Source organism: Aphelocoma coerulescens (genome assembly GCF_041296385.1).
Source record: "Aphelocoma coerulescens isolate FSJ_1873_10779 chromosome W unlocalized genomic scaffold, UR_Acoe_1.0 ChrW_unloc_scaf_1, whole genome shotgun sequence".
In the NCBI taxonomy this organism is placed as follows: domain Eukaryota; kingdom Metazoa; phylum Chordata; class Aves; order Passeriformes; family Corvidae; genus Aphelocoma; species Aphelocoma coerulescens.
In genome coordinates this window covers 9,641,979-9,667,101 of record NW_027184080.1, presented here as the reverse complement: position 1 = coordinate 9,667,101, position 25,123 = coordinate 9,641,979, and the positions used below count along the sequence as shown (strand labels likewise).

General features: G+C 43.0%; 1 protein-coding gene across 7 annotated transcripts in view; it reads left to right on the top strand.

Moving 5' to 3' along the window:
• The window catches only part of LOC138102760 (zinc finger protein 131-like), a 33,177-nt gene extending 8,410 nt beyond the window's left edge, over positions 1–24,767 (top strand). For 4 of the 7 annotated variants that reach the window (XM_069000505.1, XM_069000507.1, XM_069000502.1 and 1 more), the window contains 3 exons: positions 1,948–2,630; positions 18,110–18,240; positions 21,359–23,465. In XM_069000505.1, coding sequence (XP_068856606.1) covers positions 1,948–2,630; positions 18,110–18,240; positions 21,359–22,021 — 1,477 coding nt within the window. In that variant the 3' untranslated portion in view covers positions 22,022–23,465. Of the gene's footprint in view, positions 1–1,947; positions 2,631–9,381; positions 9,520–10,850; positions 10,911–18,109; positions 18,241–21,358 lie in introns of all 7 variants that reach the window. The other 3 variants (XM_069000510.1, XM_069000508.1, XM_069000506.1) reach the window with 3 other exon arrangements.
• The last annotated feature ends 356 nt before the right edge of the window (positions 24,768–25,123 follow it).

Genomic DNA, 25,123 nt, shown 5'->3' with positions numbered 1-25,123 from the left:
AAGTTATTCTGTTGATTGGTAGCAGAGCTGAATAACTATGTTGGGGGTTTTTTAATAGAAAAGATAGGATTGTGCCTTTCTAGTTCTACTCTCCAACCCAACAATACCCTTTTTTGACATTATTGAAATTAAACATGGTATCACCAAAAGAACTTTTTTTTTTTTATATTTAGGGAAAAGCAGACCTTTGCTGTCTGTTTAAAAAAATTAAGACACTTGAAATTGAAAAACTATGTTCTAATTGGTATCATTTTGAGTCTGTGTACACTGGTAGAGCTGTTTAACCAGGATTCAGATCAGTCCGTCAAGCTAAACTGTCTAGTCTGCAATTAATTCCCACTATTGTATAATGTTTGTTGGTTATGCATCACTAGTAAATGCTGTAATTCTCATGTTACAAGGAAATAAATGTTTGGCTTAACACACACATGTGCAAGCCAGTTTATTCTTAGAATTATTTCCATTGTTCATAGATTTTTGGTTGGGTGTTTTTGGTTAGGAAAACAAACTTGAGTACCACTGTCAGTCTCAGTTTTCTCCTTCACAGTAGGAAGGGGATGAATTGCAATACAGTGCCTGTATCTGAGCTTTGACTAAAAGCGGCAAACATCAGAAACTTCAGCTAAAGTAGAGGTTATTATAGAACTAACCATTTGTGTAATGCATCAGAGTTGCACAGCACATAATCTAGACTTGAAAGAAAACAACTAGCTGTTATTCCTTCAAGTACAGTGTATTGTATGTGTGTATCCCCATTCAGTTTCACACCTGAGCCACACAATGTACTCAAGGACAGTAGTCTCCTCTTTGCTGAGCAGATTATTATTTTTGTATGTGGTCCTGGAGCTCCTTGCAGTAATGTGCAAAGTAACTGTCACCTTCTAGGCATCAGAAATATGGCCTAGATGAAACTCTTTAAGTTTAGCTGCTGTGTCTTCCTCTGTCTGAATATAGTAAGGTGCAGTTTAATAAGCTGTATCCTGCATTAGGTTATTAGCCACACATCTCTGCTGTATGACATCCCAATACTGGAGAAAAACCTTATCACCCCTATTACTAGAAAACCTGAAAGTGATAGGGAGTAGGTACATAAAAGGATTTATCAGGCTGCAAAGGAAGGTAAAAGTACAAATTACTGATTACAGTCTGATTTGAGGAGAAGATAGCCACTCATTTTCAAAACTGATAATCAGTAGTAAAACCTCCAGCATGTAAGTGCTGTGGATAATCATGAGTGTGTGATTTGAAAGCATTGGCCCAGTCAGCTCTGTCCATGTTTGAGATGGGATGCTATCTCTGACATCTTGGAGGAAGGGGGTTGTGTATTTATGGTGCAAGGAAAAGAAGAACAGAGCTGGGGGCCATGCTTAAGCCCAGATAAATTAAATTAAAATACTCTTTTCACATCCCAGTGGCTTTTTTTTTACTACAACTGTTAGCTGTGTGTTTTCCTGAAGTACGAGATGATATAGTAATCATTGTGTGAAGTCACAGCTGTAGTGTTTTATAAGAAGCTGTAAGTGCTGCAGGCAATTGCATGCACTCCAGAGCTTGAGAGTTGAATAGTGTAGGAAGAACTTGAATCTTATTTCTGAGTAGGCAGGCCAAAGTACAGAATTTTGCATTTCTTATATAAACCTATGTCATTAGACTAACTGGCCTTTCTTCTTGATAGGTGCTTTGTATCATTCAAGTGGAGCTATTTAAAACACTTTAATAACTGTATGTTAAAGGCTCCACAGCTTTAACTGTGCTATTCTACAGCTCTAAGGAGTATAGATTAAGGACAAATTAACATCTGAAATGAGTGCAGGTTATGTGGTCACTCATCATTCAGCTTCTTTGAGAAACATCTAGCTAGTATTTAATGCAGAAGCTCAGCATCAGGCAGGGATTGTTATGTAAGTACTTATGGATCTTTACTATGTTTATGTAAATCTTTTGCAGGAACAAAGAGAATTCATCACCCTTAGAATCAAATCAAAGGCAAGGTAAAAATAAAGCAAAAAAGAGGAAGATTGCTGAAACATCTAATGTTATCACAGAAACACTGCCATCTGCAGAATCAGAGCCGGTTGAAATTGAGGTTGAGATTGCTGAAGGAACGATTGAAGTGGAAGATGACAGCATTGAAACACTTGAAGTAGCTTCTGCAGAGCAATCTATAAAGTACATACATACAACAGGTACATCAGATGAATCTGCTTTGGCTCTTTTGGCAGATATCACCAGTAAGTATCGTCAAGGAGAGACAAAATGCCAGATTCAAGAAGGTGGTAGTGCAACTGATCCCTCGTGCAAACAGGTAGAAGATATTGAAATTGTGGAACTTCAGCTGTCACATGTGAAGAATTTATTCCACTGTGAAAAATGTAACCGTTCATTTAAATTGTTTTACCATTTTAAGGAACACATGAAAACACACTCTGCTGAGAGTTACAAGTGTGACATATGCAGTAAAAGGTACCTACGAGAGAGTGCTTTAAAACAACACCTCACCTGTCACCACCTTGATGAAGGTGGTGCTAGCAAGAAGCAAAGACCTGGCAAGAAAATACATATATGCCAATACTGTGATAAGCAGTTTGATCACTTTGGACATTTTAAAGAGCACCTCCGAAAGCACACAGGTAAGAACTGTACTTGTGGCTTTGGCTCTAGCATTTTGGGGTTTTGCATGTTTTGGGGAAATAGAAAATATGCTGAAGAAAAGGCATGAGTCCTGAGTGCTAGAAATACTTGGCTTGTAGTTGCAACTAAAATGCTGGTTTGGTTTTTTAATTTAATTTAATTTAATTTAATTTTTTTGTTTTACATTGGTATAAACTTTGAGGGATTGAGGTGGCTAAAAATAGATGCCTAAAACCAGAAAGCACTAATGAAGCTTCTCTCTTCAGTCTATTAAATCTTAAAATATTTATTTTAAAATAATTTCTTAAAGCACGTTTTTTTTTTTCTTGAAAAGTACCAAACTGAGGAGCTGCTTTTATTTTCACAATTCTACTAGTAAATGTTTCTGTTGAAATATGATCTAAACCATGAGCTTCTCAGTGGAATATACATTTTAAAGAGTTTCTTTAACTAACAGAACGTATGAGTAAATGCCTATTAATGCATTAGGCATAAAATACCCCCTTGCTCTTGACTTCTCATCTGATTTAATTTTCTTTGTTAATTAACAAAGCAAAACATTTCTAGTGACTATAGTAGACTTTTGTTACTGTAAAATCTGCCTCTTTGAAAGCTGAACAGTATCTTTTGAGTATAAAATTACTTGTGCTTCTTCTATATAATATGGGAGGTTAAGATGCTATTTCTTCATGTCACTGAAAAGTCTGTACTATCTGAATAGGTACTGAGCATTACATAGATAGCTCTCTGAATATAAAATATATGTTGTCCTGATCTTTCAGATGTTTTTTTTAATGTCAGTCATGAGTCATCAGTAAGAATTTAATAGAGGGTAGCAGTCTTATTTCTTTTGCAGCTTGCTGTTGCAAAAACCTTTTAATTGGAACTTCTTTGCATCTGTATATGATACGGCATCAAATCTACTCCAAATAGCCCCTTAAAAGTTGCATTTATGAAAACTCTTTGGCAAATCCTTATTCCCTATGAAGGAGGCAGTGTTTTTCCATTATGACCAAGCCAAATGCAAGCTACCTAACAAAAGTCTTTTCAGAGAAAATTTGTGGAGGATTAACAGAATAAACCAAATACAACAGTATATTCGTTGCTGTTGTGACAGAATGATTTTGGGGATGAAGCAACTTAACATATCACAGGAGGTGCAGAGTACTTTCTAAATATTTATTGATGCAAGTATCACACATGGAATCGAATTACTTCCAGTTCCAGTGATATGCTTGAAGCAGCCAAATTAATCAGCCCATGTCTGAAAACTCTGTAATTGAAGTAATTTGTATGCAGATTATACAAACTTCTTGGGAAAAATTCATCAAGGTCTTTGCCATTCTTCATTAATCCAAAATATGTTTCACAGGAAGTGTACTTTGAACTGCAAATAACATCTTCCATAGGAGTGAATAAATGGACTCTATTTACATACCATGAATAACTGATCCCAAGAAGTTCATTTGATAAATGCCTGTTCCGGTTTGGCCAAATTTAGAAATATATCCTCTGAGAGAAGGCACAACCACCCCTCCCCCACCAGGTTCGGGAAAAAATAAATTTTCCTTGAAGGAAAGTGAAGGAGATAAAACTATTTATTTAACAAACACACGGGAAAGGAAAATAATGTTAAATGGTAAAATCTTTCGCTGTAGAGGAAAAACCTGGGAAAGCGTTAAAGTCCTCCCTTTGGTCTCCTTGGAGCTGGGGCTTGGGCCGGGGCCAGGCCCTCTGTGCCCGGTGGAAAGTCCTCCCGATGTGCTCTGATGTTACAGCAATCAAGCAGTCCAGTAGAAAAGGGAGAAAATCCAAAATTCCAGAGAAGGAAAAGTTCAACTCGCAGTCTCTCTCTGGAGAACAAGAAACTGGAAAAACTGGCCAAAAAGCTGACTGGAAAACAGCAAGCCGGGTGCTTCCTCGCTCCCCTGCCGCAGCTGGGGGAAAAAAAAATCTGCTATCTTTATGTGACTTTGAACAAGCTGCAAACTGCTTTGAGAAAGTTTTGCTCAGTTTTTTCCTTCCCCCTCTCAGGCTCAGTTTAGAGGCATAGAAAGGCACAAAAATTAATTTCTGGGCATAGGCAGCGATATGGGATACACATCATAAGGTCACCCCAAGACATTCCACCCCTTATCCCATATTGTTGGCTCAATGCCCAAACTAAGATATTCTAATTCTACACACACATTAATACATATATATATATATATATATATATATATATATATATATATACACAGCCATATATGAGCAGTGACAGTGACAATCAGCAAGCAGGGGTATACAAGCATTTCACACTACAGGTGGTTCCCATACAATAATCAGATCTCCCTGTGGTACACAACGTGTTGTTCCATCTTTCTGCATTACCCACCATGTGCAACCAGGTCCCTGAGCAAAGACAACCCCACGGATGGGTTTGTCTATACTCGAGGCAGAATTTATCCACACAGTCTTTCCTAACAGACTTCTGACATGCACTACTGGGACCTTATCTCCATCTACTGTATGCAGGGACTCAGATTGGGCTGGACCAGCTCTATTGGTGGAACCTCGCGTGTTAACTAACCAGGTGGCCTTTGCTAGATGCTGTTCCCAATTTTTGAAAGTTCCCCCACCTAGTGCCTTCAGGGTGGTTTTCAACAATCCATTGCACCGTTCCACTTTGCCTGCAGCTGGTGCATGGTAAGGGATATGGTACACACACTCAATGCCGTGTTCCCTAGCCCAGGTGTTTATAAGGCTATTCTTAAAATGAGTCCCATTGTCAGATTCAATTCTCTCAGGGGTGCCACGCCTCCAAAGGACTTGCTTTTCAAGGCCCAGGATGGTGTTCCGGGCAGTAGCGTGAGGCACAGGGTAGGTCTCCAGCCATCCTGTGGTGGCTTCTACCATTGTGAGCACATAGCGCTTGCCTTGGCGGGTTTGGGGCAGTGGGATGTAATCAATCTGCCAGGCCTCTCTTGTATTTGGGCCATCACCCACCATACCACAGTGGCTTCACCCGCTTGGCCTGCTTGATCGCAGTGCATGTCTCACAATCATGGATCACCTAGGAGATACTGTCCATGGTTAGGTCTACCCCTCAGTCTCGTGCCCACTTATAGGTGGCATCTCTGCCCTGATGGCCTGAGGCATCAGGGGCCCATCGAGCTAGGAACAACTCTCCCTTGTGTTTCCAGTTCAAGTCTACCTGTGACACTTCTATCTTTGCAGCCGGATCGACCTGCTTGTTGTTTTGGTGTTCTTCATTAGCCCTACTCTTGGGGACATGGGCATCTAGATGGCGGACTTTCACAACCAGCTTCCTTACTTGGGCAGCGATGTCTTTCCACTCTTCAGCAGCCCAGATTGGTTTTCCCCTACGCTGCCAATTAGCTTTTTCCCACTTTTCTAACCATCCCCACAGAGCATTGGCTACCATCCATGAATCAGTGTAGAGGTAGAGCTTTGGCCACTTCTGTCTTTCAGCAATGTCGAGGGCTAGTTGAACAGCTTTGAGTTCAGCGAGTTGGCTTGATCCACCTTCTCCCTCAGTAGCTTCTGCAACCCGTCGTATGAGACTCCATACGGCTGCTTTCCACTTTCGTTTCATCCCTATGATGCGACAAGAACCATCGGTGAAAAGAGCGTAGCGTGTGTCTTCTGATGGCAGTTGGTTGTACGGTGGAGCTTCTTCAGCGCGTGTCACTTGTTCTTCTTCATCAGAGAGACCAAAGTTTTCACCTTCAGGCCAGTTTGTAATTATTTCCAAAATCCCAGGGCGATTCAGTTTTCCGATACAGGCGCGCTGTGTGATGAGAGCATCCACGTGGCATTGGTGGCATGGTGGGTAGAGGGAACCTCTGCTTTGAACATCCACCCCAGCACTGGTAGTCAGGGTGCCAGGAGGAGTTGTGCCTCAGTGCCAATTACCTCTGAGGCGGCTTGGATTCCTTCATAGGCTGCTAAGATTTCCTTCTCTGTTGGGGTGTAGTTGGCTTCAGACCCTCTGTACCTTCGGCTCCAAAATCCCAGTGATCGACCTCGAGTCTCACCAGACACCTTCTGCCAAAGGCTCCAGGACAGACCATGGCTCCCAGCTGCAGATTAGAGCACGTTCTTCACCTCTGGTCCTGTCCTAACTGGGCCAAGGGCTACCGCATGAGCGATTTCCTGCTTGATCTGGGCAAAAGCTTGTTGCTGTGCGGGGCCCCAATGGAAATCGTTCTTCTTGCAGGTAACCAGGTAAAGAGGACTCACAATCTGGCTGTACTCAGGAATATGCATCCTCCAAAAGCCTATAGCACCTAGGAAAGCTTGTGTTTCCTTCTTGTTGGTTGGTGGAGACATTGCTGTGATCTTATTGATGACCTCAGTGGGAATCTGATGCCGTTCATCTTGCCATTTCACTCCCAGGAACTGGATCTCTTGAGCAGGTCCCTTGACTTTGCTCTTCTTGATGGCAAAACCAGCTTCCAGGAGAATCCGGATAACTTTCTCTCCTTTCTCAAACACTTCAGTTGCGGTGTTCCCCCACACAATGATGTCATCAATGTACTGCAGATGTTCTGGAGCCTCACCCTTTTCTAGTGCATTCTGGATCAGTCCATGGCAGATGGTGGGACTGTGCTTCCACCCCTGGGGCAGTCGGTTCCAGGTGTACTGCACACCCCTCCAGGTGAAAGCAAACTGGGGCCTGCACTCTGCTGCCAGAGGAATGGAGAAAAATGCATTAGCAATGTCAATAGTGGCATACCACTTCGCTGCTTTGGACTCCAGCTCGTACTGCAGCTCCAACATGTCCGGCACAGCAGCGCTCAGTGGTGGAGTCACTTCATTCAAGGCACGATAGTCCACAGTCAATCTCCATTCTCCTTCAGATTTGCGCACAGGCCAGATGGGGCTGTTGAAGGGTGAGTGGGTCTTGCTTACCACCCCTTGGCTCTCCAGCTCACGGATCATCTTGTGGATGGGGATCACAGCATCTCGAGTTGTCCGGTACTGTCGGCGATGCGCTGTCAAGGTAGCAATTGGTACTCTTTGTTCTTCCACCTTCAGAAGGCCAACTGCAGATGGGTTCTCTGATAGCCCAGGCAAAGTGTTCAATTGCTTAATGCCCTCTGTCTCCACAGCAGCTATTCCAAAAGCCCACTTGAGTCCCTTTGGGTCTCTAAAATACCCGTTCTGGAGGAAGTCTATGCCCAAAATGCATGGGGCCTCTGGGCCACTCAAAATGAGATGTCTCTTCCACTCATTTCCAGTCAGGCTCACCTCGGCTTCCACCAAGGTCAAATTTTGTGATCCACCTGTTACACCAGAAATAGAAACAGATTCTACCCCCACATGCTGCCATGGAATTATTGTACACTGCGCACCAGTGTCAACCAAGGCATCATATTTTTGTGGTTCTGATGTACCAGCCCAACAAATCCACACAGTCCAAAAACCACGGTTTTCCCTGACCTCTACCTGGCTAGACGCAGGGCCCCTCTATGCCTGGTTATCCGTCTTTCCCTGGGCCTGCATCTTAGAGGTTCCTTCATGGGAATTGGGCATGTCATCGTCTTTTTCATCATTTCTGGCAGTTTGGCTACAGGCAGCTGGAGCTACTTCCTTTTTGGTAGATCCTCCTTTCTGAGACTTGCGCTCCTTCAATTCACGCACTCGTGCTGCCAGAGCAGAAGTGGGTTGTCCACCCCACTTCCTCATGTTTTCCCCACTGTCACACAGGAAATTCCACACCTCACTTCATGGGATGTACCTTCTCTCTGGGGAACATCCGCGGAGAAGGCACTCTTTAATCTCCTGGTGATTCTTCTCCATCTTATCTTCCAATTTCTGCACCTGTGTTTCCACAGCTGCGATTCTTGCATGTGTTGGGCCATGCACCGGGTCTGCATATGCTCGGAGCTTCACTGCCATATCCTTCACAGTCTCATTCGCACCGTAGTCTGGTTTCATTATTGCTAAAGCAGAAGCGTATTCTGGTGGCCCAAGCTGTATGAGTTTTCGCCACATGTATGGAATAACTCTGGCCCGGTCTGGACTCCTCAATCCTGGGTCATTTGCGAAGACAACCTCTACCACCCCTAGTTCTCTGAGGCATTGGATCCCTTGTTCTATGGTCTTCCACGGCATTTGCTGCATGTAGAGGTCATCTCCACACATATATCTTTCCGTCACGCCTGTCAAAACTCATCTCCAGACACTGGTAGAGTCAGTCCCCCTTTTCATCGCTTGGTCGATCACTGGATCATGTGACAGGGATCCCAAATGCCTCGCTTCAGCACCGTCCAGCATCACATCATCACCTGCCGCATCCCAAATACGGACCATCCAACTTATTATGGATTCATCGGATCGTCGGGTGTAATCCTTTCTTAGGCTGTGAAGGTCCTTTATGGACATGGACTCAGTAATGATTTCTGTGCCTGAGTCCATTGGTGGTTTTGAGGTTCCTTTCCCTGCATCTTTTGAGGTTCCTTCCCCTGCATTATCCTCATCTTTCACTGGGCGATCAGTTTTGGTGGTGTGATTCTTCCTCGTGACAGGAGCCACTGTCAGTGGCTTAAACTCTCCATGTGGTTTGGGCTTGCTGTCTGGTTTATCTGAAGCCTGAGTGACTGGGGTATCTGCAGGCTTTGCTGATTTATCTTCCTGTCTCTCTACCATTACATGCTGCAGTGTGCGATAGGCATATGCCAAAGCCCAACATATTGCAAGGAGCTTGTTCTCATTGGAATTGTCATTGTATTTCTCTTTCAGATATTTCCCCACCTCAGCTGGTTTCTGAACTTGTTCAGATGGGAAACTTGCAAACCATTGGGTCAGAGAATTTCTTCAAGATTTGGCCCATGTCCTCCCATTCCCCACACCATTCAGGATGCTCCACCTCTGGGTCAGGTGCCTCAGCAGTCACCCTGGAAATCTGAGCTCTCATTCTAGAGAAGTTGCGAATCATATAGAGGATGCTTACCAGATTAAATACCAGGAGGGTGGTCTCTTTAACATCCAGGGAAAACTGAACATTCTCAAAAGATAACCTATCAAATTTAAAGGGAAGGGAAACCCCGTCTCCTCCTCCTCTAACAATCTGGGTGCAATTACTAATAAATTCCCAAAACAGGCTACTGAAGCTAGGACTGGGGTTAGGACAGAGAAACCACTTATCATACACACCTCGAACAGCTGCTTGTACCTCTGTCAACTTCTTATAAATCATTATCACCGAGCACAAGAAGATATAAATCCTGATTCGTCTCCCTTCTCTGTAAAATTTACATATCAGGGACAAGATTGGAGCAAGTTGTGGATAGGCAAACAACCCTAGGGACCAAAAATAAACCAGTACCTCAATGAAGCCTAAAGACCAAAAAGACATGAATACAGCAAGCCAGAGAGACATTATGAACACAACCACCATGGTGATTACTTTACCCCAACACAGAATAAGTAAATTCAAACCAAAATGTAATTAGCACAGGTTTTTTCACTTTCCTTCGAGCCCGACATTGGGCGCCACTAAATTTGTTCCGGTTTGGCCAAATTTAGAAATATATCCTCTGAGAGAAGGCACAACCACCCCTTCCCCCCCCCAGGTTCGGGAAAAAAAAAATTTTCCTCGAAGGAAAGTGAAAGAGATAAAACTATTTATTTACCAAACACACGGGAAAAGGAAAATAAGGCTAAATAATAAAATGTTTCACTGTGAAGGAAAAACCTGGGAAAGTGTTAAGAGTCCTCCCTTTGGTCTCCTCGGAGCTGGGGCTTGGCCCAGGGCCAGGCCCTCTGTGCCCGGTGGAAAGTCCTCCCGATGTGTTCTGAGGTTGAAAAGCAGTCCAGTATAAAAGGGAGAAAATCCGGAATTCCAGAGAAGGAAAAGCAAAGTCCAACTCTCAGTCTCTCTCTCCAGAGAACAAGAAACTAAAACAACTGGCCAAAAGCTTACTGGAAAGCAGCAAGCCGGGTGCTTCCTCGCTCCCCTGCCACAGCTGGGAAAAGAAAACCTGCTATCTCTGTGTGACCTTGAACAAGCTGCAAACTGCCCTGAAAAAGTTTTGCTCAGTTTTTTCCTTCCCCCTCTCAGGCTCAGTTTAGAGACATAGAAAGACAGAGAAATTAATTTCTGGGCAGCGGCAGCGATATGGGATACACATCATAAGGTCACCCCAAGACACCCAACATATTGCAAGGAGCTTGTTCTCATTAGAATTGTCATTGTATTTCTCTTTCAGATATTTCCCCACCTCAGCTGGTTTCTGAATTTGTTCAGATGGGAAGTCCCAAACTATCAGGTCAGAGAATTTCTTTAGGGTTTGGCCGATGTCCTCCCATTCCCCACACCACTCAGGATTTTTGACCTCTGGGTCACGTGTCTCAGCAGTCACCCTGGAAATCTGAGCTCTCATTCTAGAGAAGCTGTGAATCATATAGAGGAAGCTTACCAGATTAAATACCAGGAGGGTGGTCTCTTTAACATCCAGGGGAAGCTGAACATTCTCAAAAGATAACCTATCAAATTTAAAGGGAAGGGAAACCCCGTCTCCTCCTCCTCTAACAATCTGGGTGCAATTACTAATAAATTCCCAAAACAGGCTACTGAAGCTAGGACTGGGGTTAGGACGGAGAAACCACTTATCATACACACCTCGAACAGCTGCTTGTACCTCTGTCAACTTCTTATAAATCATTATCACCGAGCACAGCAAGATAGAAATCCTGATTCGTCTCCCTTCTCTGTAAAATTTACATATCAAGGACAAGATTGGAGCAAGTTGTGGATAGGCAAACAACCCTAGGGACCAAAAAAGCACTAGTACCTCAATGAAGCCTAAGGACCAGAAAGACATTAATACATCGAGCCAGAGAGACATTATGAACTCAACCACCATGGTGATTACTTTACCCCAACACAGAATAAGTAAATTCAAACCAAAATGTAATTAGCACAGGTTTTTTCACTTTCCTTCGAGCCACACAGTTGGGCACCACTAAATTTGTTCCAGTTTGGCCAAATTTAGAAATATATCCTCTGAGAGAAGGCACAACCACCCCTCCCCCACCAGGTTCGGGAAAAAATAAATTTTCCTTGAAGGAAAGTGAAAGAGATAAAAGCTATTTATTTACCAAACACATGGGAAAAGGAAAATAATGTTAAATGGTAAAATCTTTCGCTGTAGAGGAAAAACCTGGGAAAGCGTTAAAGTCCTCCCTTTGGTCTCCTTGGAGCTGGGGCTTGGGCCGTGGCCAGGCCCTCTGTGCCTGGTGGAAAGTCCTCCCGATGTGCTCTGATGTTACAGCAATCAAGCAGTCCAGTAGAAAAGGGAGAAAATCCAAAATTCCAGAGAAGGAAAAGTTCAACTCGCAGTCTCTCTCTGGAGAACAAGAAACTGGAAAAACTGGCCAAAAAGCTGACTGGAAAACAGCAAGCCGGGTGCTTCCTCGCTCCCCTGCCACAGCTGGGGAAAAAAAAAAAAAATCTGCTATCTTTATGTGACTTTGAACAAGCTGCAAACTGCTTTGAGAAAGTTTTGCTCAGTTTTTTCCTTCCCCCTCTCAGGCTCAGTTTAGAGGCATAGAAAGGCACAAAAATTAATTTCTGGGCATAGGCAGTGATATGGGATACACATCATAAGGTCACCCCAAGACAATGCCTGCCTTTGTGTTTCTGGGGGAGGAAAAAAGAATGAAAGCCAAACAAAGAACCCCAACAAACCTTTCTATTTCTCTCTAAGCCCAATCTAAATAATGATATGGCAGCTTTATGGTTATGGGTGAATTCCCTGGTATTTCTTACATATTGGGCAAATAGAAGTCTCTGTGTTATTATCAATCTTTGGGTTAAAAAATATTTATTTTGGGTGGTTCCCTTCCTGTGGCTGCAGGATTGTAAAGGTCCAGCAAAATATTGGACTATCTTAGACCAGAATTTCTGTCCTGTGAGTTACTTGTGAATGGCAAGTGAAATCTTGCCTGTTCTCATAAATGGAAAAAAATTGTTAGATCAGGCTGAGAACCCTGCCTCTTTAGCCTTATCTGAGATTTTATAAACTCATAGTTTAATGACACCCGGGGGAAGAGAAGCAAGTTGTCACCTTTAGCAGAGGAGTTCAAGTCCCACCTCAACAGTGTACTTCTCGAGCTAGAGGCAGGCTGATACACTCGCTGTTTTCCATTGCTGCTGCTGTAGTCACAGCATTGATTTGCACTGTGCAATAACACAGCGTTTGGTGCTTGAGGCATGAGCTCTGGCGTGCCCCAGGTCAGAGACAGTCCAGCTGCGTTACTTCGGCCCGTTGCTGAAGCGACTTCGGGATCAGGAAAAGAGCTACTTGCTGGGCTAGCTAGCTGGCTTCTCGGCAAAGGAAACATGGCAGGAGCCGACGGGATCAGCTCACGTTAGCTCGGAGACAAAGGAAGAGAGAGGCTGTTCAGGTCTGGCTTCCAACAAGTTTAATGCCATGGGATCATGATGAGGTTGGATTGATGGGATGGGAATCGATGGGAATCGATGGGATGGGATGGGATGGGATGGGATGGGATGGGATGGGATGGGATGGGATGGGATGGGATGGGATGGGATGGGATGGGATGGCTCCTTGGAGCCTTGTCCTCAGTTTTATAGGCAATTTGAAAACCCCGGTGAAAGGGGAAACCAACCAATGAGTTACAAGCCAGGGGGAGGATACAATTTAACAAGAACCACTGGGGGAAACCGAGAGGCGGGAGTTATAACAGAACCAATGAATGACCGAGTAACTGAGAATTTTCCCGAACTGGGGGAGGGGGCTTGTACCCGGGCACTGCCCGGGGGGGTGCGGCTTAGGCTTCTGAGCTGCCCCCTGAGTCTGACTCTTCGGGGAACTTGATCCAGGGGAGGGGCTGGGATTGATTGGCATCACAGAGCCCCAGCCCCGCAGTGGGCTGTCACCCCAACAGTGCAAGAAGTCACACAATGTCTTTTTGACCTTTGGATATTGCCACTGTTGTCTTTGAGTTGTCAGTTTCAGATACTTTGGGCAGAATATGAAGATTGTTGAAGAATTTGGGAAAAAATAGAATAAATCTGTCCTTAACTGGGCAGTGAATCGCTTCAAGTAACTCTTTAAATGTGACCAGATCGCAGAGCAGGTGAAGGTTTGTGGTGTGAGTTTTGTTCTGTAATATTCATAGAATCATAGAATGGCCTGGATTGGAAGGGACCTTAAAGCTCATCTCATTCCAGCCCCTCCTGCCATAAGCGCCTTCCACTAGACCAGATTGTTCCAAGCCCTGTCCAACCTGGCCTTGAACACCTCCAGGGATGGGACAGCCACAGCTTCTCTGGGCAACCTGTGCCAGGGCCTCAACCTCCTTACAATAGTTTTTTCCTAATATCTAATCTAAACCTACTCCTTTTCAGTTTGAAACCATTCCCCCTTGTCCTCTCACTCCAGGCCTTTGTAAATAGTCTCTCTCCATCTTTCTTGTCAGCTCCCTTTAGAACCTGGAAGGTCACAATTAGGTCACCCTGGAGCCTCTCTTCTCCAGGCTGAACAATCACAATTCTCTCAGCCTTTCATAGGAAAGTGTCTTGGTTTAAAAGACGGATGTTGGGCAAAGAAGGTGGGAATCTTCCCAGAATGGAAAAGATGACCCTCTCCCTCCAAATTATTATAGCTTCAAAATTATGGGGTTTCCAGGCAAAAATATGGGAAAAGGAATAACAGTTCTTTACTGGCAAATATATATATACATAAAAAACAGAACAAACAGCAACAACAAAAAGAAACAATAACAGAAGTTTCCCCACCTGTAAATTTTTGCCTTGGGTGTAGTTACAACCACAACTGGCAGGGGGCACTGTTGGCTCCTGGCAGGGCAGAGAGGCTGCAGTGACTCCCCCAAAGCTTCAGGGGTGCTCTGACACGAGCTTGGCAACCTCTTCAGGTGGTGGTGAGTGCTTGGGTGAAGAGGATGGGAGATTGCTCCTTTTGCAAAGCTCACGGACAGCAGTTGGTCCCAGTACCCCCACCGGCAGCCGGCATATTCTGGGGAGGTGGGTGTAGGGTAGGTGGGCAGGGCTTGGTCGCAATGTCAGGCTACTGTGCAGAGAAGTGGCCCGGTGGGGGCAGCCCCAGTCCTGGCGGCACCCCACACATTTGCTCTAGACCCCCAAACGGCTGGGAAACAGGGAAAAAATGAGCAGGCTTGCAGTGTAGAAACCTCAGCGGATCGAAGTCCTGGAGCCTAACACACAGGAGTAGCCGCGGCCACCACACTGCAGGCCAGGGTCCGGTGGAACATGGTCCCGGTCCCAGGTGGCACCACACGCACTGGCTCTAGGCTCCTGAATGACAGGGAAGCAGGGAAGCAAGCAGGCAGGCCCTGGTTGCAGTGCCGGGAAAAAAACACAGGGCAACAGTATTTCAAGCCAGATGCACTCACTGTGCCTCCACGTGGCCGCTGCCTCGATCCTGAACCAGAAGAGCGCAAGAGCGAGAGCCCCCGGCCTCAACCACCCCCCCCCCCCCAGGTCCTGGGCCGAGCTTACACCTCTCATGATATCCCCATAGCTGCGGAAAACCTGGACAGCAAGGCTTTTAAAAATGCCCTCGCAGAAACAGGGGCTCTCCCCAGCCCCACACACATCCAGTCCATTGCCTTAAAGATACAGCAACTATTTTTTGGGCACAAAGCAGAGGATCAGGAAATATGCTATCATAATAACTCACTCCAGGACAGAAAGATGCTCCATCCCTTTGATCATCTTGGTGCCTCCTCTGGACTTGCTCCAACAGGTCCGTGTCCCTTCGTTGCTGGGGGCCCCAGAGCTGGGGGCAGCACTGCAGGTGGGGTCTCACCAGAGCAGAGGGGCAGAATCCCCTCCTCCTCTGCTGCCCACACTGTGGGATCAGCCCAGCATGCGGGGGGTTTCTGGGTGCCAGTGCACATGGCCAGGGCACGTCCAGCCTCTCACCCACCAGTACCCCCAGGTCCTTCTCCCCAGGGCTGCTCTCGATCTGTTCATCCCTCAGCCTGGATTGATCCTGGGAGTTGGCCCCACCCAGGTACATCACCAGCACTTGGTCTTTTTAAACCTCATGAGATTCCCATGGGCCACTTCTTAAGCTTGTCCAGGTCCCTCTGGATGACCCCGTCCTTCAGGTGTGTCACCTGCACCACTCAGCTTCGTGTCATCTGCAAACCTGCTGAGGGTGCCCTTGACTCCTTTGTCTGTGTCAATAATGAAGATATTAAATAACACTGGTCCCAATACAGACCCCTGAGGGACACCACTTGTCACTGATGTCCATTGGGACTTGGAGCTATTGACTACAACCCTCTGGATGAGACCGTCCAACCACTTTCTTACCCATCTAAGGGTCCACCCATCTAATCTATCTCTCTCCAATTTAGAGAGAATGATGTTGTGGGGCTCCATGTCAAAGGCTTTATAGAAGTCCACAGAAAGGACATCTGTAGCCCTTCCCTTGTCCACTGATGGAGTGACTCCATCAGAGGAGGCCACTGGGTTGGTCAGGCAGGACTTGCCCTTGGTGAAGCCATGCTGGCTGTCCCAAATCACCTCCCTGTCCTCCATGTGCCTTCGCAGAGCTTCCAGGAGGATCTGTTCCATGATCTTCCCAGGCACAGGGGTGAGGCTGACAGGGCGGTGGTTCCCAGGGTCCTCCTGTCTACACTTTTTAAAGATGGGGACAATGTTTCTCTTTTTCCAGTCACCTGGGACTTCACCTGACTGCTATGGCTTTTCAAATATCATAGAGAGTGACTTGGCAAGTACATCAGCCAATTCCCTCAGGACTCTGGGATGCATTTTATCAGGTCCCATGGACTTATGTATGTTCAGGTTCCTCAGGTGGTCATGAGCCTGATCTTCACTTAGAGTGGGAGGGACTTTGCTCCCCCAGTCCCCATCCTGCTGTCCATCCATTCAACAGGTGTGGGAAGAGAGGTGGCATTGAAGACTGAGGGAAAAAAGTAGAGTACCTCAGTCTTCTCCTTGTCCATTGTTACCAGTTTTTCAGCACTGTTTATCAGAGGGTAACACCTTCTTTGACCTTCCTTTTCTGGCTGACAGACCAGTAGAAGCCCTTACTGTTATTCTTTGTGTCCCTTGTCAGGTTCAGTTCCAGCTTCACCTTGGCCTTCCTCACCCTATCCCTACACAACCAAACTCTATCTCTATACTCTTCCCAGGATAGCTGTCCTTGTTCCCACTGCCTGTGCATTTCCTTCTTTCCCTTTAGTTTGTCCAGCAGCTCCCCAGTCAGCCATGCCAGTCTCTTGCCTTCCTTGTCCAGTTTTTTACTCCTGGGGATCACCTCCTGGGGTATTCTTTAGGCTCACCAATGTATTTGGTTGCTCGTGCAATGTCTGTGATTTTTGATCTGCGAGACAGATGGTAGTTCAGCATACTCTGCATTACCTGTACAAAAGTTTCCAAAAATGTAGCCTTTTATAACCATTAAGGGGAATGTTCCCTCTATTTAATGTTTTTCTGTGGCCTTTAGGTGTATAAGTGAGAATTATAGGCTACTTGTGGATTTCTTTTGAAAAGTTAGTTAGGTGCTGCTGAATGTCTTTATTTCTGAAAATACAGGTTTATTTGCTTTCCATCTCAGTTGTCAATAATTACTACATCCCTGAAAATGTAGGCTTTTAAACTGAATCAAGCTAGAATAGATTCTTATGTTATTCAGTGAAATGTCTCAGCCTCTTTTGGAGTCCATTAAATAGTTTGTTTCAATAGTGATGTCAGTATCAGTACCTCCACAAATTATCAGACTTAGAAGAAACATACTGTTACTAATTTTTTGTACTTTAATTCCCTAGAACTTCATTGTATTTGTGAATGATGAAATTAGTAAACAGATACAACAGTTGTTCTTTACTGTTTGATGATGGTAACAGTATACTACTTCGAATTAAAGTTTCTGGGCTTGGTTTGTTTTAATACCAATGCATTGTTACTTCATGGTCATTCTGTGCCAACTTCTTTTTCTGGAGCTTAGTTTCAGCTCTCAAGCATAAGCTGTCATTGTTCTTGAAAATAAAACTTTGCATTATTTAAATACCTCCTTCTTTAATGTGTCACTTTGTATATAGTAATGTTGAGTCTTTAACTGTTATCAGGTGAAAGGAGAGAAATAACTCCTATTTCTTTAAGATATTTCATCAGAATAATAGCCTAACTTTCATAAAAACCTGAATATACCTTAAATGACACTGGGAATTATGTTACATTATCATGTCTGTGGATTTTGTTTTGTTCAGTTTATTTTGTTTTGTTTTTATAAATGAGAGTTGTGACTCCACATTAGGTTTTTGCCATTTTATTTACATAAAATTTACATAGAATGTCTTTTTCTTCTGTAGAATAGTCCAGTTGGCCACATCTTTACAGCATATTTATCAACCTACACAAAAGGAAGAGCTGACAAAAAACTGGCTGTTTTTATACACTTACAAATCCCTGTGTCTGTCTTAACAGGTGAAAAGCCATTTGAATGTCCAAACTGCCATGAGCATTTTGCTAGGAATAGTACACTCAAATGTCACCTGACGGCCTGTCAGTCTGGAGCTGGAGCTAAAAAGGGAAGAAAGAAACTGTATGAATGTCAGGTGGGTAATAGAAGTAGCAGAGTCTGAGGCTAGTCACCTCCTTCCTGTGCTGAGGGAAGGAGTGTGAGAGTACTGAGCAGGAAAGGCATAAAGGGTGGACTTTTGTCTCCAAGAACTATTTTTAGTAAAATAAATTATAAAGGTTGCATTCAACCATGACATGAGGGTAAATTCTTATATTTAAGTAGTTCCATTGAAAATATGAAATTACTGATATGTAGCTTCATAATAGTTAATCAGAGAGATTCTTGTGAGTAGGTAAGTGTTCATCTGCATCTTACTGATCTTTCTGCTTCCTTTTCAAGGTTCTTGATGCACAGACCTAGGCCTTTCCTGCTTGTGAGCATGCTTCACTAAAGTCCAAAATACAAAGTACTATTTTATTTCCTAATTTATTATTTTTCTGCTTAATACCAATATATTGACTGGCTGGAAAGCCATTTCAACTTATGATGACAATCTGTAATGTCTTTTAAGCAAATATAAATGCTGTAGATGGATAGCTAGGGTACTTGGTCACTACACAAGTGGCATGTGAAAAGCTGTTCAGAAGAATATTACTTAGCTTTTAAAAGTTGATTCTGAAAAGCTAGAAAATATGCGAGCTGAGGTTGGTTGTAGCATTTTTATTTGCCATTTTGCTGCCCCAGAGCTGTGACAGTCTCAAATAAGGCTCTCACCTTATTCAGTTCACAGAATTGCTGTGGTTTGAGGTTAAATTGGGTCATGTAGTAAAGAAAACTGTTGGATATTGGCTTTATTTGTTCAAAAAAAAATAGTGATCTTATTCACAGAAAGCAGCAAATACTGCAGGAGGTGAATAAATTAATTTAATCATTTAATCAGAAGTTTCACCAATGCTGTGGCATTGCTTAGTTGTTATGCTAGACTGAAGTTAATTCTTGGGAGCATGCCTTTGTCTTAAAGATAAGTTTGTTTTGAACATGAGAACTACTATATAATGCAAAACTGTACCTGGTAGCTTCATTGAAGATATTGTTTTGTCTTTGTGACCCTTTGGTTTAATTACTTCACCTTGTAGCTTTCTCTGTAAGAGATAACTGTGAATGTGGGTTAGTGTTATTTCAGCCTGCAGCAACTGCAAGAATTCTTGGATAAATTCTTCTTGATTTTTTTTTTCTCTTTAGAACTGAATAGTGTTCCGTAAATAAAATCTTGGCTCATTGAACAAGGAAAAAACAAAATTGCACTTGCTTGATGAGCACTTTTGCTGCTCTTCAGTAAATGCCTTGAGTATTGAATTAGGCTCCACATGGCAAGAACAGTAATAATGTGCTTAGGCATTACTGATAGTCATTATCTATATGTATGACTAATTAATTTTGAGTGCTTATCTATAAGGTTAGTATTTTAAGAAGTCTGTGTGTACAACTTCTTTCTAAAGCATGAGCCTAGGGGACACATATACAAAAAGCATGTTACTAGCATCACAAATGTGGTTTTAAGATTTCAACAGCAAAATGGGGATATTCAGCTCCATTACACAGACCTGTTCCTTGAGTTAATCCCTGTCAGATACTCCATCATCATTTTGTACTTTTACTGTAAATTGAGGAGATGGAACATTCTGTTTCAAAATTATTTGCCAACAGTGAAGAGGTTCTGTACTAGTTTGAAAGCAAACCAGTGAGAGACTCTAAATCAGAACTACAATTTAATAGGAAAATTAAAAATAAATACAGTAGTACAGAAACATTGACAGAGTCAGAATACAACCTGACACCCTGCTGGGCAGGGTGGTGGTAGCAGTCCAATTAAATGGTGGCTGCAGTCCTCCTGAAGTGATAGATGTGGTTCTGTTGAAGCAATGATCCTGTAGAAGGGTCTGGTCTTCCTCTGAAGGTCCATTGGTGGTTATGTAGCTCTTGTCCTCTGGGAATCCAGTAGGTAAGGGCTGAGTGTGGTGTTCCAAACCTCAGATTATATCCAGGTAGGAATGCTTGGTTCCTCCCCCCCCCCCCCCCCGGGTGGAGCATCTCACAATGGGATGATGTAATTTTATGTCATGCAGTGAGGCTAGATGGCCCATTAACAGAAGATATCCCTCTGGAGAGAGTTATCAGGGATGTGTCCTGGAAGAGATAAAGAACATTGCCCCACCTGGTTTCAACAGATGGTGATAGAATACATACTTTTGGTTACATCTTACCATTGTAGCCTAAGACAGGTTCGAACAGTGAAATGCATGTTCTTTGCTTCTTTTTGAAGCCAAGAGCACTTGCATGGACAAAGACCCCTGACCCTGTTTCTTTACTCCAAACCTGACTCTACCCCACTCTTCTCTCTCTTCTACCCTGGCACCTCATTCATTCCTGCAGTCTTTGTGTATTGTTTTCAAGGTTCTTACCTCACAGCCAGCTGAAGGGAAGGAAGTGTGCTCATGTGCTTTATGAAAATAGTATGTCTGCAGTCAAAGCAGTACTTTTAGCTGGAAGAGACTTGAAAAGATGGAGTTTTAAGAGATTTTTATCTGCTAAAATTGCTTAAATATTTTTTTTTGAAATGGCAAAATGTGAGAGTTTAGTCTATCCAGGTAAATCATACAATGCCGTGAACAAATGAAAACTGATAAGTAAAAGTAGGCTATTAGTATTTGTCCTGGGGTGACTGTATGATACTGTATTCCCTACCTCTAAAATGTATGCCCAGGGAAGGAAGAATAATCAGGACATTATTGCATCTAGAACTTCAGTAAAAGGACAGTTTGAATTGCACTTTGATCATATGATATTATTACATAAATAGATTTCCACTCAAAATTCTAGCACCAGACATTTATTGCAGTGTGAATCTATATGTGAATTTCACATAAAGTTAAAATAAGAAAGCTTTTACATGCTGTATTGACTCATTAATTTTGTAGGTATCCTCTGTATGCACAACTCAAAATGGCACACTATATCTTAAAAATAAATAAATACCAGGTCTTCTGTTCATTGGAAGCTGACTTTTCAGCTTTTACTTCTAACATACATGGTGGGGTTTTTTAATCCAAGTAGCAAGAAGCTACACTATGTGAAGCCATGATCTGAAATAGGCACTATACTTTGTTATATTTCTGTTGGCACTGTTTAACACACTGTATGTTTTATTTTAGGTTTGTAACAGCATGTTTAACAGCTGGGATCAATTTAAAAATCATTTGGTAATACACACTGGTGACAAACCCAACCACTGTACCTTATGTGATTTGTGGTTTATGCAAGGCAGTGAGCTGAGAAGGCATCTCAAAGACATGCACAATATTTCAGAACGAATAGTGACAGAAGAGATTCTTCCAGTGGAAGCTATGGAAGCGGAACCAGTAACGTCAATGACAATAATAGAACAAGTGGAGCAAGTCCATGTCCTACCAGTAATTCAGGTACAAGTGGATCCTGCACAGGTAACTGTGGAACAGATGCCCCAGGACCTCGTACAGGACAATCAAGTGAAAGGCACACAGATGGAGGAACTGCAAGAACAGGTGCAAATTAGTTATTTAGAAGTTGAACACATTCAGACTGAACAAGGTGCTGAAGTTCATGTGGAGCAATTACATGTTGGGCATGTAAATCGAATACAGATGGAAGAAGTACAGGCAGAACTTATAGATGGAACAAACCTTGAACAAGTAGAATACAAAAGTGTTGATCAAAGAGAAGCAGAAGAAAATGAAACTAGTCAAGTAGATGATACAGATATGGAAGATCATGAACAAGCTGAAGACTTAAAAACTCAACAATTAGTGGACACACAGAATGAAAAGGTGGATAACTAGGACAAATAACCACACTGTGCAGCTTTAGGAATGAAGTACCCAATTATTTTTGCTAGCTTTTACATTGGTTTTTGAACCAATGGTCAGTGGTCACCTTTCCAATATTCTGTCCTTAGGAAGCTGGACAAGTGGACCAAAGTTAGTTTTCTTCATGTACAACTAAACTTCTCATATGTGAAAAATAACTTTACCATTCATGTAATGCCATGGAACAGAAACCACCACAGCTTTGTGAGGATTTTAATAATGAATAGCTTGTATCATTTACATCATCCCTGGGTATATGTAACAGTAACTTTACCTCTTTTCCTCTTGCTATAGAAGCAAACTTGTTATAGATTTGCAGAGTGTCTGTGGCAGAAGAATCAGTAAAATCTGGTGGGTTCTAATGTAAGTGGATAATCAGGTACCTGTGAATTTTCTGGGCAGACTATTTCTTTGCTGTTTCCTAACAGCAGTCCCTAACTTTCAGGCTGAGGAAAAAACATTGTTGCTGGAGGTCTCAGAGCACAAAAATACTGTGCCTTTTAGACAGGGGTGAAATTTCCACAAAGCTCCTTGTAGTGGTTTGGTCCAAAATACTCGTTACTGTTTACCTTCAGTGAGATAAGAATTAGGAGAAACGCAAAGCAGGCACCAAACTTGAAAGAATATAAAGAAGTTTATTACCAGACCTAAAAGAAGAAAAAAAATTATACCACACCTTCAGAACTCTTCTCCTCCCCCCACCTTCCTCCCTTCTCCCACTGACAATGTGAAAAGACAACCCTTGAGATGTTCAGTCTGTTTACCACTTCCATAACAACCTTGTTCAGTCCATTTAGGAAGGGGAGTCTCTCTTGCTCATGCTATGAACACATTATCACAACGAGACAGCCACCCACTTCCAAATAACTTTGTTCAGTCCATTTAGGAAGAGGGGTCTCTCTGCTCACATGCGAGTCCCTTCCCCCAACTTGCAGCTTTTCCCACAACTGCTTTCGAGGGTCCACTCTTGAAGTTTTTTGGGGTACAATTTTAAGGTTGAGCCGTTCAGAAACACAAGTTCTCTTCACCCATCTCTGGGAGCATTTCATCTCTAAGAAATCTTTGGGAGCATCTCTAGGAACTGAGGTTTTCTCCTTTCCCATTTGGAGCAAAAGTCCTCATCGCTTCCACCTCTCCCTGTCCAAACGTCTCATGAAATTACAGCTGTGTCAGCATCTGCTTATCTCAGCGCAGGTGCTTTTGCTTACAAGTTAAATTGAACACTCCACCCCCCATGCCTTCATAAAATTACAACGGGATACTCTGATATATCATAGCTTCACAACAGACTTTCAGCTTTAAGCATCTCCTCTTTTTCTTCCCTCAGGTTTTCCGCTCTTCACAGCACTAAAAGGGTTAATCTCACCTAGGCCTTGCAGCTGGAATGTGGCTTATCGAAGTGGAGGGGGGGGGAGCCGAGCTGCTCCATCTGCCCACAGCAGGGCTATGGGGGGGGTTCCACGGGTGGAACAGGGCCCATTGGCTTCAGGATGGCCGTGGCCCGGCCTGGCCCGGCCCGAGCAGGGCCTGGGCCGGGCCCACTGGCCCCCCCCACGGGCCCGCAGCCACCTGTCCCAGCACCGGAAACGAGACAGAGAGCCTCTGCCTCAGGGTTTCTATTTTTAAGTGTGCATCACAGAGGCGGTCACAACTTTAAGTGGCTTAAAGAATTGTCCATATTCAAACAGGCCAGCTGATAGGTTCTATCAGGTCATAGAGGAAGCTGTAAGCACCTCTTTGCAAGAACATCACTTCTGGGACTATGCTTGCTAACCCATGACACTCCTAGAGAGAGTGTTCAACCTAGTTCAATAAAAGGCAATGTGGGTAATGTTATAGCACTTCATATTTTTGCTTAAAACTGTCAGCTACTGATTTAGGATTTTTTTTCCAATAAATTTAGGAGGGGATGAGGAAGGAAACAGATTCCATGTGGAGGCAGCAGGACACTAAAAGGGACACTTTAAATTAGGAAAAGCTCAGTAGAATCTGTGGTAAACATGAGCTGGAAGAAAGCTACCAGCAGACACTTTTATAAATTGTCATTTTTGAAAAGGAATATTTTTAAACATAGAGAAGGCTTGTCTAGATGGTATCAGGTTCCTGACTTTTTAAAATGAAATTCTGACACTTGACACAGACATTGTACTAAAAGTAAAAGCCATAGGTATGAATGCTAAAATGTGACTTGAAAAGTAGGAGTGTAAATATTTTAATTAGTATTAGACAACAAAACAATAGCATCCATGAAATATTGCATTATTTGCTTAATCCAATAAATTAGGAACAACTGAGTGACTGTCAATTACAGTGCCAGATCCCAGTGGCAAGAATCAACATAATTTTAATAACTTTACAGTAATGACCTATTAATCTTAAGTTTGTTTAGAAAACACTTTTCTGGCTCTATGTTTAAGGATGCTAAGAACTTCCAATTCTCAATTATTGCCTTCAGATTAGAGGTGCCTCCCTACTTCTGAAAAACTTTGTTTTCAAAGCCCTAAGTAAAGGGAGGAATTTTTGCAAGGATGTTCCCTAATGCTCTTGGTATTCCTGTAGATCTTGCTTAAAATCAGGCTTTTCTATTCAGTCTTCTCCAAATACAAAATTATTTCTTGCGATTTGTGCTTTTATTTAGTATCATTCAAAATGATTCTTGTGTTTCCTTGTAGCTAGCCTTGGAGAAACTGTTGCCAAACAAACATGAATCTCAATTAAAATTTTGAACAATTTAATTAACGTAACTTGCATTCTTTTTTTATGATGTTTTGTATTTTCTGAGATGCAAGTAATATGGGATGAAATAATGTGCAGAGGAAAGAATGTGGCCTGATGTTAATCATGAAAGTAAAAGTTAGCTATTGGATTTATACCTGGCTTCTGATAAGAAGCCTGTCTTTTGATAACATGGAGGGGATGCAACTTGCTTAGCTGCATAACTCTAAATTTTTAGGCATTTATGCATATAGATACCAGATCTGTATCAGTGGAATTAAAGGAACAATCTGGTTGTGTCTAATTAATGAAACTAACTTAGGCAATTTAAGTCCAATGTAAATTGAGCAGTTAGGTGAT